We start from the raw sequence: 18668 nt of genomic DNA on the forward strand, positions 1-18668 counted from the left end.
TCAGCGCTGGGAGGAGTGTTCACCACTGTTCACACCACAGCATTCCAGCCATAGCATCCTCTTCTCTACTGTCAGTAAACCCAAACAGCCAGATTGACTCACAGCACATGGGCAACCTGTAATCAAGCTTGGCCCCGAAACTGGCATGTTGAAGTAAATCCTGTGTTTATATCCGAGAGAGAGGCCTCCCTCATGGAGCGACTTACTTGATCTTGCACAGGAAATACATAAGATGATGTTAAGCTCCAAACCGATCTCTGGGATTAAACATCTTGACTATCACCCTCCACCTCTTCTCTCTTTCTCTTGTCTTTGTCTCGTTCTCTTGATCTGTGGCGGTCTGCCCATCTCCGGGCCCCTGTGCTCTGGTGGGTTCAGTGGACTGGTATGCAGCAGGAATCTTTGGATCAAGGTGATTTCACGCTCCTCCACGTTTTCCCAGGGCTTTGGGCGCTCTCTGTTACCTCTGTGGAGCCCGGAGTGTGTGATAGCGGCTGACATGTGTTATCATAGGACACATGCGCTAACAGAAGCAGCAGGGTAAGGCTGCTTTATCTGTCTAACACCTCTGTTTCCCTCAAGTGTCAAGCTTTGACTGTCTGGTATGGTAGGCTTCTTTGGCCTCTTGCGGAGAGACCCCCCTTTGGACGAAAACAGTGACCCAGGGATTTGTCAAACAAAGGGACGTGAAATCTCAATTCTAAGATGAATCCTCTCAAACATACACCCCCTCCTTTGAAGTAGAACTAATCTAGCTAACCTTGACATTCCCTCAGAGACAGTTCCCACTCTCACTTCACAGTCTGCTCTCATAATAGCTCCACAGTGCTCTTTTTTTTTCTTCTCTCAATGAAACTCCATATCTCATTCAGCTCTCTGGTGGCGACTGTGAAAGGGGGAAGTTTGTGAAGTTGTTCCAGTGAGAAGTGGTTCACTTCAGCTCCTGTCATTCAGCTCGACTGAAGGTTTCCTCTAATGCTCGCACATGATCGGAAGCAGCAAATTTAGATGTGCGAAAAGATTTTTTTTTTTCTCCGTTGGCTTTGATAAGGAATTCAGCACTTACAGCTGCACAGAGAAAACAAACAGGACTGAAACGGCCTTCAGACATCAAAAGTGAGAGGGAGTTGGCAAAATCATGACTTCCTCTTCTATTATAATCCTACCTTTTGCAGATTAGATCCTGTCTTAGAAGGACAAACTCACAAACACTTGTAGACATCCTGGAGACACCACAAGCACTCTCTGCAGATTTACATGTCCATCCTTATACTTTCATCCTTTGGCATGCCACCAATGCCAAAGGACTTCCTTTACGGAAAAGTTTTCCCTGGAATGGGATCAACATGCCGTCCACACCCTTCGCCATAAGGATGTGTGCAACATCACACTGTGTCCCAGCTCATGTGGCAGGACTGTGACCTGATTAAAAACACCAGTGGTTTCAGAGAGGCCACTTACTTGAAGTAATCACACAGTGTTAGATGGTGACAACTAGAATGACACTCAGAAGAGCGCATATCTCCGTCAAGGCCCTTTAATTCAAGACTAATCCAACCGCAATTTAAGCCCATCAGATCTTCCTAAATAGGCCAGATTTTTTTCCCATCAAGATCCGTGCATTACTCCCTGAGAAGTTAATGAAAATGTTGAAAAACATCCCATCTAGCAACGCTAAAGAAAGTGACAAAAGCTAGGATACATCTGCTAGTTAGCCAGCAAACCCCCGGATAAATTGTTGCTGTTCAAGTTAATTTAAGTTACCTATTCAACGACAGGCATCTTCAAATAGTCACCCACAGTAAGTGTAGTTTGTCTTGTGAGTTAATTTATCTTCTGCAGCTGTTCAAAATGACAGGAAGGTCAAGGAGGAACAGGTTTTAATGTTGAACAGAAAAATGCAAATTTGCAGCTGTAAAGACATGACAAGAAGCCAGTGCTAAGCGGGAGACGTTAGTTGACTGAGATGTTTCTGCTGCATTTTCAGTTAGAGACACAATCAAATTCAAACTGAGTAGCCTAGCAATTAACCTCAATGCTAAGCTAGCAGGAGATAACTAGCCTAAATGCATTCATGTGGATGCATGGACGCTAAACACAGTTAGCCTGTTAGCTTTTTGAGGTAGAGCATTAATAAGAGGTTGTGTCCCTGATTTACTGCACTGTCCTCACATATGCCGGGCCAGCTGGGTTGGAGATACACAGACCTGATGGCAGACGGTGCAAAGAGCTGATTTGTACCATAAACTGCATTTAATAATGTAAACTGTCTGTGATTTGTTCCCTAGTGATGTGGCTTTTTTCCAGTTTTCAAAACAGCAGTTTTCTTGTTGATATTCACTCTTAGATTGCCTTCAACCAAGTTAATATTAAACATTGTACAATAAGTAAACATACGTTTTGTCATTTATAGCACACGACTTCTGTCTGGCACCCAAAAAGTAAATTAACATCTACTTTATTTTCAAATCGTAGTATTTGCTGGCTTGAACAATATTCTGCAGCTGATGGCAAGTCGACTGAATTATTAGCCAACTGTAGATATCGGTTGGTATTTCATGTATGCTACATAGTTTCTACTTGTGTCTTTCATAGATTATTTATGACATTTCTGACGCAATTCATGTTTTAATGCATCTCATGTTCATTATGTTCTGATCAGTGCATGTGATTAAATTGATTAGTTTCCTCGCATTTTTGTCGACATTATGCAACTTTTTAATAATGCTGCTTTTTGTTCTTCCTTGTTTGGATCTAATATTAGTTGTCTATTTTTTTATTCTATTGGAACAAAATGATGATACATTTCAATTACAGTAGAAATGTGAAACAGTCAGTTTTTTCATTTTCAGTTATCAGCCCATATACATGTCCCTGAACCGATCCATCCTCATCACATCCTACAGACCTTTGCATGAGAAAATAGTAGCTTGAAGGATTATGAAATAAAAATGCACACTATAAGTTTGTTAAGTTTTTAAATGACATGAAGTTAGATTGAAGTAAGTAATCACAGAAAGCATAATAATGAAATTAATTTGAGTGATTATTTATGAACAAGACAGAAAGTGAAAACACTTTGGACAGTTGCTGACATGTAAATCTCATATGATTTATGTTTTATGTGTTTTATTTTTTGGTTTGTGAAATAAAAAAAACAATACTCAATAGATACTTTGAAAAGAAATAAAACTAATTTATATTTTAGTTGTTGTAAATGTTGATTTAATGTTTTATATTTCTATAAATCATGATAATGCTGGTGCTGATGATTATTGTTATTATGATTATGATGATTAACATTATTGTTATTATCCACAAACTAACTGTGTCCTTTGATTTCTACCCCCAAAAAGTTCTCATATATGTAATATAGGCCTTAAAGATATGTAAACATGTAATTACATCAAACATTTTCATGTTTTTATTGTCATTTTTTTCCTATTTTCTATTTGTGATTATTGACTTTTATAGTACTTGCCTTTCTTTTTCTTTTCTCTTACTTTCTGTGCCAAAACACTGAAGAAAATTCCTTGTATATCAAAAACCTACGTGGCAATAAACCTGATTCTTGTCAGAAGATTACTGTTGTTTTTATCCTATATTTCATCTAAAAGCACCACAAATGTAACTTATAGTCTAAACCAGTTGTGGAGCATATGGGGCCTACGTCATGGTCCGCGTGTCTGCCTCTATTGTTAATACAGTGAAGGCTGGAGAACGAGACCGGAAGTCGTGGAAAGAGTTCCTAGAAAAGCAGCACACAAGAGGAGAACGCTCTGTCCCTCTGCGGCTCTTATTCTGAAAGCTGGAACCGGATGTCGTCTTCTTCGCTGCCTCCGCTTTGACGCCGACCAAGGGAGCGTAGAGGAAGAAGCAAACTGAGAGGCAGCACGACTGGAGCAAACCCAGCAGTCTCAGCCTCATGCTTCATCCTGGGCACTTCTCCTCCTCCTGTCCGCAGTCGACAACATTGTGACAATATTTATTTTTTATTTTAGTTATTATTTAGCCAAGAAAGAAAAGGAAAAAAAAAAAAAAAGCCAGGAGAGGAGGGGGAGAAGGGGGCCGAGTCATGGAGCTTTATTGCCTGGAGTCGGACATAGCCGTGAGAGCCCAGCCTGACCCAAACATCCTCTATGATGACAGAGTGTTGCAAAGTTTATTAACAGTTGAGGAAAGGTTTTTACCTCAATGCTCATATTTCCAGCGGGTCCAGAAGGATATTCAGCCTTATATGAGACGAATGGTTGCAGGTTGGATGCACGAGGTTTGTGGGCATTTCTGCATTGATGATGGGCTAACCTAACTGCTTTAGCTAATGAGGTTTTTCATGCATGTTTACACGCTAGTTTTTTTATTTTAGCTGTGTTGTAGCTAAGAGGCAGTTATCATGGATGTTGACCTATTTGACAATTGAATGAGAATGACTCACCAAAAGGCGTGGGAGAGTCGGAAATTCCAGCACGAAGAAAGTTTCAGCTTCAAAAGAAATAGCCTAGCTTGATATTTACATTGGTTTTAAGCTAAAAAGTTGGTGTTTCGTGCTAACTAGCTAGCTCACGCGTCAGTAGGGGGGTTAATCTTAATTTACGTGATCGAAAACCCGATATTTCTCCTTTATACTAATTTATATTAATTTTCCAAAGCGACTCAGCTCGTTGTCTCTGGTGAGGCAACGTGCTTGCAAAGCCACTTTCATTTTAGTGGATAAAAACACTCCCTGTTGGCGAGATATCCTTCTTCATTACCGTCGGAAACTGTTATAACACATCTTTTACACATTGTGCACACGTTTCAAAGCTCCCAAAGCGATATGTGTTTATTTTAAAAATATTTTTCAAAGACGACAAGCCCCAACAAGGAAGAGGAGTTGAGTTGAATGGCGACGCGTTTAACTGAACGACTTCCTATGAACTAATTTGTTTATGCCTTGCCCTGACTTTACAGGCTCTCACTGAGAAAAGAGATATGAAAATTAGGGATTTAACCTTTTAACCTGAAGACAACACCAGTATTTGAAAACCACAGCCAAGCCACCCCCATCTTTTAACTGCTTTTCTGCTTTAAAACATATATAACTTTTTTTTTTTTTTCATTTTCTTTGCATAAATATGTATATCTAATATGTGTTTTCTTTCCCTTTTCTGTCTCACTTTTAGGTGTGTGAAGAGGAGCACAGCAATGAAGACGTCTTCCCTTTAGCCATTAATTATTTGGACAGATTTTTAGCGGTGGTGCCCACGAGAAAGAGTTATTTGCAGCTTCTGGGAGCCGTGTGCGTTTTCCTGGCCTCCAAGTTAAAGGACTGCAGGCCGCTATCAGCAGAAAAACTTTGCATGTACACAGACAACTCCATCGCACCACGGGAACTGCTGGTAAGATCTCAAAAGCCCCATTCATTCACGAGAGCGTAAACATGCAGAGTCACATTTTGGGATGCTTTTATAATGCTAATAGCTATATTGGTTTCACAGGAAGTATCCCATTTTCCTTATAAGTGGAGCTGTGCACAATACAGGCACATCCTTTCTTTGGAGCCATGTGGGCCGGAGAGGCGTGTGATGCCATCTAGTGCCACTTATGCAGTATAGAACTTGGATATCTTGAAGTATCCAGTATAGGATTAAAAAAAAAAAAGTAGCCAGGATACTCTTGAATTTCTCCACGATTATATGAGTATTCAACAAGTGGAGTACAGTATATCTCTTTATTGGTTTTACAGGAATACTTTTAATTTGGTCTGACCAACTTTTTAAACAAAATTAAAGCCCGGGTGGAGCAATCGACGCACAGACGTTAAGCTGTTGTTTTTGAGAGCATGTTTCGGCTGCAACTAATGATTATTTTCATCACATTCACATTAATTTAGTTTCTCAGTTCATATGTTTGATGAAAAATGTCCAAAAAGCCAAAAGTTGACATCTTCAGATCGCTTGTTTTGTTCAACCAACAGTCCAAAAACCCAAACAGTTTGAGTCAGTCACTCAAGGCCTGCATAAAACCTTGTTCTGGAGCTTTCTGCCGTGTTATTAGGTCCGCGTCGGAAGAAAGTTTGCTTAGTTTCCATGATTCTGAGATATCCAGTTCACAGTGCTAAGATGAGGAAAAGTGAAAGCTGAATCGAGTAGTTGATCCCCTGTATAATAAAGCAAAATAGCTGCTTACACACATAACTTTTTTACAGTTTTGTCTACAAAATGATTGAGAGATTAGTCATCAGTTGCAGCCCTGAATAAAAGCAACAAATCCTCCATTCCAATGCTTAAAAACTACTTGGACGATCGACTCATCCATAAATCAACTAATTAATTAAGTTGAAGACCATTTTACAGTTAGTGGTTCGACCGTCTTCTCATTTCAACCAAACAGCACCACGAGCTCTCTATACATCCTCCCGTGTTGCCTGCAGCTGTTGAGGGAAATGACATTCGTCCCATTTGATGCTCCATATTGTCGTAAGACTCCAGATTCCTGGATATCCTGACAGGATGCACAGAGAAGGCAGCAAGAGCCGGGGAAAGATGCTGCAGCTCTTCCTTGTAATGAACACTCTGCTGGCTGCGGCTCCTTCAGCTGGAAGAGAGAAGTTGAAGAGGGTGGAGGCAGGGGTGTCGGGGCAGCTGTCCAGGAAGTGAGCGCACCGACAGTGAAACCTCCGCCCTGCTCATCTCACTGTCAACAATCTCCACACGACCTTAAATAGGTTGAATGCAGGCGTGTGTGGAAGGTTTTATACAGGAAACTTGCTTATATGTAAATGATGGCTCGCATGTTAGGTAATAGATAGGTGTTTGGTGGCGGCGGGGGGGCCTGTCCCTGCCAGAGTTGTGGTTTTGTTTTACAAATTTTGCTTTTCAGGTGAATCTTCTCCATAAATGCGTCAGCATTTATTCATCAGAGTTCTTGTTTTTGCTACATTTAAGTACAAATTAAAGTATTTTGGGTGTCGACTAGAAAACTTTAAAATGCTTTAATGCTCAAAAAACACATGATTTTTCTCCCAGTGTCTGTTGCTGCACCACCTCTATTCACCCTCTGTCTGAAGTCTCCCATTTTAGCTGCTGGCTCTTTAAGGCCCCCTTCCCAAAAAGCCCATTCTTCTCTGATTGGTCAACTCTTACAGGCCTGAGCGGGCACTGCCCGCTGTGTTTCCTCATCAGCTCTGCTGGTGTTTTTAAAACCCTGGTCCTGAGCCCTTGAGTAGAGAGAGTCACGTTGTCTCTGTTCACTCCAATGGACCATTTGTTCACAGCAATGGAGGATTGTTGAGCCTCTCAATAGTTTCTGGAAGTTGGCCGTGAATACAAGCAGCGCAATACACCAAAAAAATCGCTGTTCGTCTTTATATATTCACATGTTCAAAAACTTCCTGGAACTATCTCAGGTCTACGTGAATCACATGACAGTCAGCATTTTTGAACTTCCCTTGTCGCGACTCACTACTCGAAGGCTCTGCCGCGGACATGCTGGGTGCGTGGCTGAGGTTGGTGACTGAATAATTGTGACATCACAACCATACGGAAGTCCAGACCCCTCGTTTCAAGGCTCACTTCTCTATGGATTGCGCGTTTTGATACTTAAAAGCACCTTATACTCAGTCGTGTAATGGTGCTGCAGTCATCCACCTGGTAACAAAATGATTCAGAAAATAATGGCCTGTAAGTGTCCTGCATATGGCAGACATCTTGATTGACAACGGCTGACTGACTTGATGGGGGAACCAAGACAAGAAATGACAGGAAATGCTGCAAATCTTTACAGACCAGCTCTGACGCTTCACTGCAGCTTTTATTATGGACAGATTTGTGATTGTGTGCCTAGTTTTGAAATGCAGCACAGTGTGTTCACAAGTCTCTTGTGTTTAGTTATGAGGTCTAAAGAGAATCTGATCCTTAAATTGGCATAGCACGACGAATGGAGATCTGAGAAACCTTAAAAAGGTGTTTTTGTTGCTCGAGTACAAAATGTCTCCATGGAGAGTTGTATTGGTTCTGGTAATGACAAAGATAGCTCATTTTCTTACCAAATTTTGTGCTTAGATTTTTGGAAGGCCTGTGTGATTTTGATTCGTCAGAGGTGTTTACACATTTTTACATCAGTTATAGCTTTCTTGTGTGCAGACACACCTTTTAAACATTGATTTCTTGTGGATTTCTCCATTCTCCTCACTTCCTCGCTGCTTCCCTTACTCAAAATACTGAAAGCCAAACAGGAAAAACATTAAACCATCGGTGAATTGGTGAATTGTTAAGATTGACGCAACACACAGGAAATTAAATCATGAAAGGCGTGCACCTTTTATGACTATATGAAGAGTCAGCTCTGTGCTGCTGCTGCTGCTGCTGCTGCTGCTGCCTGTGGAGTGCAAACTCATTGTAGCTGTGTGAGGCTTGTGACAGGAAGGAAGGGGCTAGCTGTCTCATTGGCAGGGCCTCTAAGCAGGGCAAAGCTTGTCACATGCCGGCGATATGAATACAAAGGATGCGAGGAATGAGAAAGGCATGCAGATAATAAGATACAGCGAGGAGAGATAAAGTGGAGAAATGTTACTCTTCTTACAGAGCCATTTCCTCTGGGAATAGGGACGGACTGTGATCTTTTTCACGGTCAATGGAGGCATGGCAGCACGCCATTTAACCCTCTGACTAAGTAGATTCTGCCAGGAAACTGAATTTGAACTGACTGACACTTTTTTTTCTCTATCTTTTAGGACTGGGAACTGGTCGTGCTGGGGAAGTTGAAGTGGAACATGGCCTCAGTCATCCCAAATGATTTTATAGATCACATTATACGCAGGCTGCCCCTTCCCAAAGACAAGCTGGCGATGGTTCGCAAACACACGCAGACATTCATTGCCCTCTGTGCCACAGGTGCGTGTCATTTCATGTGCCCTCTTCTTACTCGTTTGCACGCTCACTTTGCTGCCTTGTTATTCCCACATCCACCAGAATATTCCCACACACACAAACATTCTCCCATCGTGAGTCATCTGTGACCTCTTTCTTCTTTCCGCATACTCCTCTGGCTGCCTTATCCACTTTCTAGTCTCTGCACAGCCTGGGCTTTTCTTCACAGCTGCTAAAAGCTGCTTAAAGTTGTCATTTCCAAATGTGTCTTGAGTTCCTGGGAAAACGCCTATCAGTGTTTGGATAAGCCACGCACACGGTTGATGATAGTGATTGCATTCAGCAGACACACAATGTGCTGTATGACTCAGGTGCAGCTAAACTCCTGTTCTCCTCGCCCTGTATTGTTTGTTGACGGGGAAGCTTCCAGGTTTTAAAAGTAAGGGCAACGATCCAGCAGTGATCTTCCGTCCTCCTCCCGTCCCCGGCCTCATGTCCAAAATAAACTGGAGGCTCTGGAGAAGCACAAACTCAGATGTCCCCTTAGGCCTCTCCCGAGGTGAATTTTCATGGCATTCCTTTGCCTATACTAGGAATCCCTCTAATATTTTCATATCCTGCACAGAAACACTACCGCAGGATCACCTAATACACATGATGTACAGCACTCCGCTGTCACAAGACTGCCTTTCATCTGCTACCTCCTTCTAACTAATTCAATGATGGAAATAATACAAAGAAGGACATTTAACTGCAGTGAAATTCCTCCCAAACGTCAATGTGGTGACATCCGGCCAATGAGCACTTGTTTACTAGAGTTAGTTATTGGAACCATAGGCTCCTTCAATGACTTTCATGCCCCGTTTAGCACAATTTTAGTGTCACACTTTTTTTTCCTTTTTTTTTTTTTTATAATTGGGTGTGTTCAGTGGTCGCCTCTGCTATTCATAAGCAGCTGGTTATAACCAAGCACAAAGCAGCCGCAGTGGGAAAAAAGAGAGGCCTGCTGTGGTTGTGCTGTAATGTAAATGTTTGGAGTTTTATATGGAGTTGAGATGTTATTCTTATGATGGAGGAGCTCCTCCTATGGACAGCTGGCCCCTGGAGGAGAAGATGGGCGTAGTGAGGCAGCCTGCTCCCCGGGGTTTAATCAAAGCGATCAGGCCACCACGGCTGGTTTGCACTGGGCTAGGACTATGTGCTGGGTTGGACTTGTACAGCACTTAACAAGTGTGCCAAGTCTCTGCCTTTTTAGGATTACTGTTGGTCATATCCATGTGCTGAGACCGGAAGAAGCCTGTGTATTGTAATAGTGGAAAAACCACCAGGGGTTGGGAACGTCCCAACACTTAAGTTTCTTCTGACAGGCTGAGTTTGTTGTTTTCAAAACCCCCGTCCCTCTGTAAAACAGCAAAAACCCACAAGATAGCAACCTATATGCTGAAATTGGCATGCTACTCTGACGCTAACCTGGACACTAATGGTACAAACCTAACCAAGCTAGCAGCTGTTATCATTTATTTTGTCTGTTTTAATGCCATCCTCATGTGCAAAACACTATTTTGCAGGCAGGGGCACTTCATCCTAGGTTTAGCGTGGCCCAAGACGAATGTGATTGATTTAAAGAGATGCAAACAAGCCATTTTTCTCCCCTAAACAAGAACGAGAACAAAACATTTCTCCAGCACTGATGAGAGCGCTGTGAAGACTAAGTGTCGGTGTTTGAGACGCAGTAAATTAACTTTTTAAATCGTGTTTTGATGGTGTGCAAAACATGAAAAAGCAGTTCTCACGAAGCTAAACACTGGAGATGATTCGATGTAGTTTGTAGCGCTTATTATTATCGTCTTCACTGAATTGTGTGCGTAGGATCCAGGGGCATAAATAAATATAATATAATACTCAGAATTATGTTTTCATCAGTGTATAGTCGCCTGTTTTTTTCTGCATTTTTAGCGGCCACCATCAGGGAGGGGTGTTCGGTTGTTTGCGGCCTGCAGCCTCACTGCTAGATGCCACTAAATCCTACACATGGGACCCTTAATTCAACATAAAATACTCCCTAGCAGCTGTAAATGAATAAATATAAATTAATTAATAGATTTGTTCGATCAACTGGGAAAAAATCGCAGTCACAAGTATTTATCCATCTAGCTATCTAGCCAGCTGTCTTTATTTGTTCCACATGCCCTTGTGTATTTATGAATACTTCACATTTGTTGACACAGACGTCTCACCTGTCAGACACCGATCATTGTAGACAAACTGAATAAGTTCATTCATGAAACATGTCAGTCACTGGAATGGGGCCAACCACGCCCCTTCTCTTATCGGAAGTTCTCTCAGTGTCTCTGTAAAAGGCTCAGGAACGTTTAAAGCCATTTAAGAAGACTCGTAACGTTCACATAAGCTACTTTGTGATTACAGCTTCAGGGTTTTTCCATAAAATGAAAACAACCATCAAGTCGAGAGCTGGAGGAAGGTTAAACTCACAGCCACATCATGAGCTGTTCAAAAGCAGCAATACTTGCAGAGGTGTACTCTCCATGGCTGCCTCCTCTTCCGCCTCCTCCATCCAGGCCTGTTGTCACTTAAGCCTTTAGACTTGGATATGTACCGGAGGGAGTCGTTCCTGCTGGAACTCATTGCGCAGCGAGTAGGAGGATTCCTACTCTGCTTTTCTAATCAGAGCTGAAGTTTCTATGAAGGAAACCACACAGGTTACACCACGCTGCTCTGTCTGTTGAAATTCAGACTGTGGGAAAGTAAGATTCAGCTGTGGTGGAGCGTTGCGTGTTGGAGAGGATTCAGGTGTTTGCACCTCTTATACTTCCTCTGGGCTGATTTTAGTGTCACAGCCACAAATGCGTTTCCCGTCTGCCATTATTGCCTAAAGCTGCTGCTTGACTAATTGTACATTTAATACTCCTCTTCACCAGATGACCGCCTTGCCATGAACCCCCCTTCCATGATCGCCACTGGCAGCATGGGAGCCGCTGTCTGCGGCCTGCAGCTGGACCACACTGACCAGAGGCTGAGTCGAGACAACCTGACAGACCTGCTGGCCAAAATCACCAACACAGAGGTGGTGAGTACAACAGTGAGGGAAATTTAGACCTGCCAGAAGTAATTACTCAATAGTTTTAGTGCTACACAACAATGCATTGTTAATAATAATCATTGCAACATCTCACGACAGCAGCATAAAAGGCCCTTTAGTAAACAACAGTGATGACTTCAGTAGTGGCAGATTGAAGCTATTTACTTTTCATGGAGAGAGTGAGGGAGAGCGAGCTTTTGGCTCTTGGCTGTGGAGCCAGACTGCTGCTATAAAGAGCAGCGGCAGAGGGAATGTCTTCTTAAAACTCAGAGCCCACATTCTTGTGGTAGGACACATGCAATTTCTTTGCATGGCTCCCCCCCTTAGCTGTGTGCCCCTCCTGGTGGAGGAATATGTTCGTAATGAAGTCGAGGAGAGTCTTTTCCAGAGCAAAGGCCAATGAAGCAAGAGAAAGTTATTCAAGCTGTCAGAAAAACCTGCAGACCGACACTTTCTGATGACTTTATTAGCATGTGAGAACCCATCGGCTTTAATGTATTGCCTGAATGCTGTATTCAGTGGGACTGAATGGAGCTCTAAAATACTTAAACGTTAGGATTGAATGCATCACTACATATAACTCAAACTCAAAAATATACATTTTATCTTATTGTGATTATGTGCAGTTGATTGATGAACTCTACAGAGCATTTTGAAATATCACTGGAGTGTGTACTATGTACAAGGGCCAAATGATAAATACAATGGGAATGTAAACTGCACATACCATCATAATCATAAACAATCCATGAAGTATAAATATGATTATATTTAGATTATATCCAGTTGATCAGTGGGTGGTACTGAGCATTTTTGAAATATCAGTGGATTTTGTACTGTATGCAGGTGTCGAGTTGTAAAGTCAATGGGAGTGAATGGGCCTCCATAAACATCTGTGCATAATTTGAGACATTAAAAGTTCATGTACAGTTTATCAGTGTGCAACAATAAGCATTTTAATATCAAAATTGACTTTCTATTGTATACGGTTGCTTTGGTATACGTTCATCGGGTGTGAATGGCTCTGCATTGACTTTAACGTATTAAGAATGTAACCTCGAAACAATTCTTAAACTGCAAATGTCATCATACTAAGATTATAGACAGTTGAGCATTTTGACATATCAGTGAAGTTTGTACTGTATACAGGTTACCGATTATATTCAATGGGAGAAAATGGGCCTCAAAAGACTTCTTGTATTATATTGGTGACTGTAAATGTCATCTTGATGAAATTATGTGCAGTCTGTCAGTGTAATACTGAGCGTTTTGTTCTGTAAACCCTGGCTGAGATATAAAAACAATGGATTTCTATGGCAAGCTGAAATTAAATGTGAATAACTCATGAAATATAATAGATCAGACAAGTCACGGCAGACAAAAACAAACAATTATGCACAATTTGACATCACTTAAACTCAGTTAAAAAAATACTACTTATACCAGATTTATTCCAGTGTGGGCTTTTTATTGTCACAATGAGTCATTGTTACTCCAGAGGACCAGTTCAGATGCCTAGAAATACAAAAAGGCCACAGCCAATGGGCCACAGGAACAACACGGTTGCCTCTTTAGCTTGTGGTCACGTTGCCACGGCGACGAGGGCCCCGCAACCCAGCCGTCACAACAGGCGCTCCGACTGCAGCCCATCGGGTTCCAATTATCCGTACATTTCAAAGGAATGTTGTTGGCCTCTTTGCGAGCCTCGGTTCATTCTTTTAAGAGTCCTGCAGTCGGCTCAGCGAGGCAGACCTCCCACATTTTCCACACAGACCTGCAGAGAGACGGAGACCGAGAGAGAGAGAGAGGATCGCCTTTCACAAGAGAAGTCGTCCAAAAACATCCGGTCCCACTGTCCTATATTCTGTTTTACACCCAAACTCAGAGGGTCAGGGTTCAGTAGGTCAAAGCCATTTCCTTTAGACCTCCACATGGGACTGACCGTGCTGTAAACCCAAGGGGTGGCGGAGGAGGGGAGTCCAGAGCTTCAGATCTGCTTATCTGTCCCCTGATAGACCGCAGAGCTTTTTTAGGAGCCTTGTCCCCCTACACATTCCCCCCCTGGGTTCATATCTCAGACATGCACAGGTCTCGTGTCAGACCCGACTCCTGTGCCCACCATGTTAGCTCACTGCACCACGTTGTTGGTATCGGAGTGTGCTGGTACCCATTGTTCTGGTCATGATGCAGACGGGACCACCTACCTCAAAACACATAATTCCCTGCTGGTATGCCACGCATGTGACCAAAGCTGTTAAACAACGTACACATCAGATGTGCCAAAAAATGGCTGATTTTTGCACGCTAGTGTCTGCATATTGATCGGCGTGTTTGATTTATAGTAATATTACTTCATTTGTGCCTGTGTAGAGACGAGCTGAGAAAACCAGCCGCAGTGATGTGTCGTTTCACATGATATCTCATTTACGTCTGTCTTGTAGACCATTAAAAATACTAAAAATATTAGTATTTTCACTCTGGCATGCACACAACTTGAATGTAAATAGACTATTATAGTTTAATTACTCAAGTTTAATAATCGATCCATAGTATACAATATAAACATACCTGTAAATCTATGTACAAACTACTTTTACTTTGTACTTTTCATACTTAAGCACATTTAATATCAGATACTTAAAGACTTATCTCAAGTAGTATTAATATGGGTGATGTTCACTTTTACCAAAGTAATATTTCAATGTATGATATCTTTAAATCAAGTCTGACTTTTGGTTACTTTGGGTCAATTATCAGTCTTCTTGTCAGATCCGATCTTCAGCATGTCATGCAAACTAGAAAGTAAAGTTATCAACTAAATGTAGCGAAGCGGAAGATGGAAATACCCAAGTAAAGTACAAATACCTCAAAGTTGTACTCAAGTACAAGTACAAGTACAGTAGTTGATTAAACGTACTTCACATCCCATCACCGAGCAAGGACAGACAATCATGATGCAAAAGTTAACCGTTGACTGTCGCTTCAATGGTGCGTAAATAGCTCGCCTGTCTTAAAGCATTCAAACACTAACAAAGGTGTGACTGAGGTGTGTGTGTGTATTCCTAACAACGTCCGACTCTTTTGTTCCAGGATTGTTTGAGGGCGTGCCAAGAGCAAATAGAGCGTGTGCTGGCCGCCAGCCTGCAGCAGGGCCAGCAGTACCGGCAGGAGACCGGGGTCAGCGCAGGCAACAAGGCGAGGGAGCAGCAGGACCAGTCCAGCACCCCCACAGATGTACGGGACGTCAACTTATGAACTCCCACCACCGCCCGACTCACACAGCTCATGACTGTCTACCAATGAACTAACGAGAGCGAGGGGCCGTGAGCTGCCTGTATCTACGTCGAGTCACCACACGAGTGATGGTGTGACAATCTATGAACTTTTAGTATAAGAAATTCCTAGTTTTTCTCTTTTGTTTTGCCCCATTCATACCCGGTTAGGGTGTACGCTCACCTTCTGTACGGGCCACATGTAATCAAACAAGCTATTTAAAAAATGGTAAATTCTTGAAAACTTGATAGTGCCTTAGGTTTCGCAGAATGGAAACCTGAATATATTTTCATACTTGAAAAAGCAAAACAGCATAATTATATAAAATATAGTTATTTCTTTTGATACAACCTAGCAAAAATAGATAAATGTATATTTAGTTAACATTTACTTATATTACTCTTTTATCAACTTTAGCGAGCAGTTATCAATTCACAGTTTTTATCTGGGATTTCCGCATTCGTTCGTGCAGGAAAATTCCTCTAGTAGTGATTTTGAAATGCTGATAATACAGTACATGGCATTTAAACCCAGGTGATAATCCAGCCAGAGGGGCGCTACTGTAGCTAGCTGCTCCCTCTCTCTATCTAGCATACTGTGCACCTGTAGCACTGCTTAGTATTTATGCTGAAAAGTGGTGGCCAGGAGTGGGCTGGGCCTGCTCACAGCGGACGGACATGAGGGGCTTTGAGGTCTGCAGCAGCGGCTAAGGTTAGGTCAGTTACTACGGTCTTGATTTCACTGCTAAGTCCACAGACCAGTACAGTATGTTAATAGGACGATATGTACATGTATTATATTTCAGCGAGGCTACATTATTATTGTTCTGTTCCTGCTCTACATGTAAGAGAGCGGTTAAGAGTGTTCGGGTTGCAAGTCACGTTACCGGAGGAAAAGGAGATTTGGCACGTTTTTACCAGGTAGGAGAGGAATGAAAGTCGAGGGGCTTCGTGCGAGGTTTTTGTTGGAAAAGAGACGCATGTGAAAAAGCGGGGAAATACTAGAAGAGTCTGGATCGACGAACGATAGCGAAACAGTGAGGAAGTTTAACTTAAGCTATAAAATGTTTCTGCACAGGAGGACGAAGAATCCCTCGTGACAGTTCGGTTGTGCTGCAGTTTCTCCTGTTTATCAATTTTTACCATTTTTATTAGAGAGCGGGCGACTTGGAACCATATTGATGCACTTTTAAAAACACACTCCTTAAGCATGGTAAGGGGATGGTGGTTGCGGAGAGTTCAGTGGGTTGTTAGGGTCTTTTTTTTGTTTTTTTCTTTAAGTTATTTGATTTTTTTTTTTTCTGGGCTGGATTCCCACGGGGTAACGCACGTTGTCTTGAAAGCTACGCCCCGACAGGTGACTAGACGTAGGATAATCGGTGTTCTAGTGTAATAGAATATAAACTAAGGAAAGCCAAGTCACTTGTAGACTTTTTTTTTTTTGTTTTTGATTCAGTCTATTATTTAACCTTACTTGAATTTTTGTTCATTCATAGCCAAAACCTTCCAATAGTTCTTTCAAAGAGTTACACACATACTGTGTCCTATATTCTTGTTTTTGCTTTTTTTTTTTTTTTTTTTTTAATGTAAACTGCTTTCTGAACTGAAGTTTTTAAAACGGTCTTGTGAGTTTTCTCCATAGGTAGGTAGGGGGGTTTACATGGCGGGAAAGTTTAACTGTATATAACCAATTTCTCCATGAGCAGAAATGCTTGAAAATCCTCATTACATTTTAGAACAAGAAATGTAGTTTCTAAATTGTATTCATGCATGTTCTGTTGTGCAAAAAAAGCCAAATGCTATTTCAAAAAAATGCTTTAAACAGAAAAAAAAGTTTGTGCTTTCAAATGTTTTGTGTATAATTTGAGAGATAATTCCAAAGTGAGAAACTAGATTATACACATCATTCTCTTGCTGCTATGAAGCTTTTTTCTTTTCCAGTCTTACACAAAGATGCCTTATGTGATTCACTTGTGTGCTGCTATATTATGAAATGTTGTATATGTAACAAGTCTTCTTTGCTTCTCTGTATGTGTACTGGAGGGAACGTAACACAGTTAGGTGCGGGACTGGAAGTACTTGTTTGTTCTTTTTTTGATTTAGCATATTTTACTCTTTTATTGTTTCATTTGTATCTTTATATCCTATCGTATTCTTGCTGCTTCCTTTGTAATGTTTGTGTACCTCAGGTTAATTTGGATGGATAGAGCGAGAGCGCATCTCGCATTACCTCATCAAACTTCACATCACACTTTCACTCTGAATTTGTTGGACGGGTTTCACTTTTTTTTTTCTGTCTGGATGAGAAGAAGAACGGTGCCTCTTCTGTTTTAAATCAAGAAATGTCTTCCACTGAGCAGTTATAAGTGCCTATACTTTAAAATAGGTTATTTCATATATCTAAGTTAAAAACACAGCCTATGCCGTATGTTATACATGTATCGGAAAGACAAAAAAAATATTTTTTTCCTACTTGGAGTTTCATTGGCATGTTTCGATCAGTTCATTGGATCAATGTGGATATTTGGTTTGTTTTTGAGGTACCCATCAGTCGAAGTTTAAACCACGAGAAATGTTTTATCGTCGTTTAGTGTGGTTGTGATTCAAAACTCCTCTCCCACTGCCCCCATGTGCAACCACACAGTGTACCTCAATTTCTCCTCAATAAATTGGCTGAAATCATGTGACTGGTTTATTTGTCTTCCTCTGACTCTCTGCAGAAGTGTTGCGAGATGGACTGAGCCTTTTGTGAGATCTTTACCTTTCTGTTGCCAGCAGAGGGCGACAGAACCACTGAAAACATGGACAAGTGATTGAAGAGCTCTTCCTATATAATCAGTATACAAGGATCTCAAAAACCTAGAGTAATTTTTCATTTTAGTTTCTAACTGTTATGAATATATGTATAAATTATAACTTTTTGAAGAAATATAAGCAATAAATAAAATTTAAAAAACATGCATATAAAGTTCATGGTAGCATTGCAATAACGATAGAATAGTAGAATAAAGAATATGATTTAATAATATGTTGGGATTAAAAACATTTTGTAAGTTTTAAATGAATTCCTTGGCTTTTTCTGATATTTGTATAATTAGAATTGAATTTGAGTTTGTCATTTCAATTGTGAAATTAGTTTAAATTAAAAAAAAATTTTCCAGACATGTTTTAATAAAAGTGACAAAACATCAGGCTAAAAACATGTTTTTTATGTATAAAATATGGGCTAAATGTGACTAAAATATAGAGTTTTCACATATATTAAAGATTTATTAACTTTTTTACTGTAATAAACAAAGGTTATTTCAAACAGGAGGAATTATCTAAATTTCAATGTATAATTTCCATAAATAGGTGCGAAATTTACAAGAGAAAATGTGAATATTAGGGATTTTTTCTTTACGTAGCTCTGCAATGCGGTTTTGATTTGCGTCATGACGCAAAGGG

At 41.0% G+C, this 18668-nt stretch overlaps 1 protein-coding gene across 1 annotated transcript; it reads left to right on the forward strand.

The window, feature by feature from the left end:
• The first annotated feature begins 3875 nt into the window (after nucleotides 1-3875).
• On the forward strand, nucleotides 3876-17903 carry LOC311252403 (G1/S-specific cyclin-D2-like). The gene is made up of 5 exons (XM_084345551.1): nucleotides 3876-4270; nucleotides 5163-5378; nucleotides 8714-8873; nucleotides 11789-11937; nucleotides 15040-17903. The coding sequence occupies exons 1-5, from the start codon at nucleotides 4076-4078 to the stop codon at nucleotides 15202-15204; spliced, it is 885 nt and encodes a 294-aa protein (XP_084201677.1). The 5' UTR covers nucleotides 3876-4075; the 3' UTR covers nucleotides 15205-17903.
• The last annotated feature ends 765 nt before the right edge of the window (nucleotides 17904-18668 follow it).

Source organism: Pagrus pagrus (genome assembly GCF_965226575.1).
Source record: "Pagrus pagrus genome assembly, chromosome: 23".
NCBI lineage: Eukaryota > Metazoa > Chordata > Actinopteri > Spariformes > Sparidae > Pagrus > Pagrus pagrus.

What these genes read in the sequence shown, in the direction of transcription:
- LOC311252403 (XM_084345551.1), top strand. Translation starts at nt 4,076, where the DNA reads ATGGAGCTTTATTGCCTGGAGTCGGACATAGCCGTGAGAGCCCAGCCT. An exon ending in TTGCAGGTTGGATGCACGAG is followed by an intron (nt 4,271 to 5,162) that starts GTTTGTGGGCAT and finishes TCTCACTTTTAG; the next exon opens with GTGTGTGAAGAGGAGCACAG. An exon ending in TCGCACCACGGGAACTGCTG is followed by an intron (nt 5,379 to 8,713) that starts GTAAGATCTCAA and finishes TCTATCTTTTAG; the next exon opens with GACTGGGAACTGGTCGTGCT.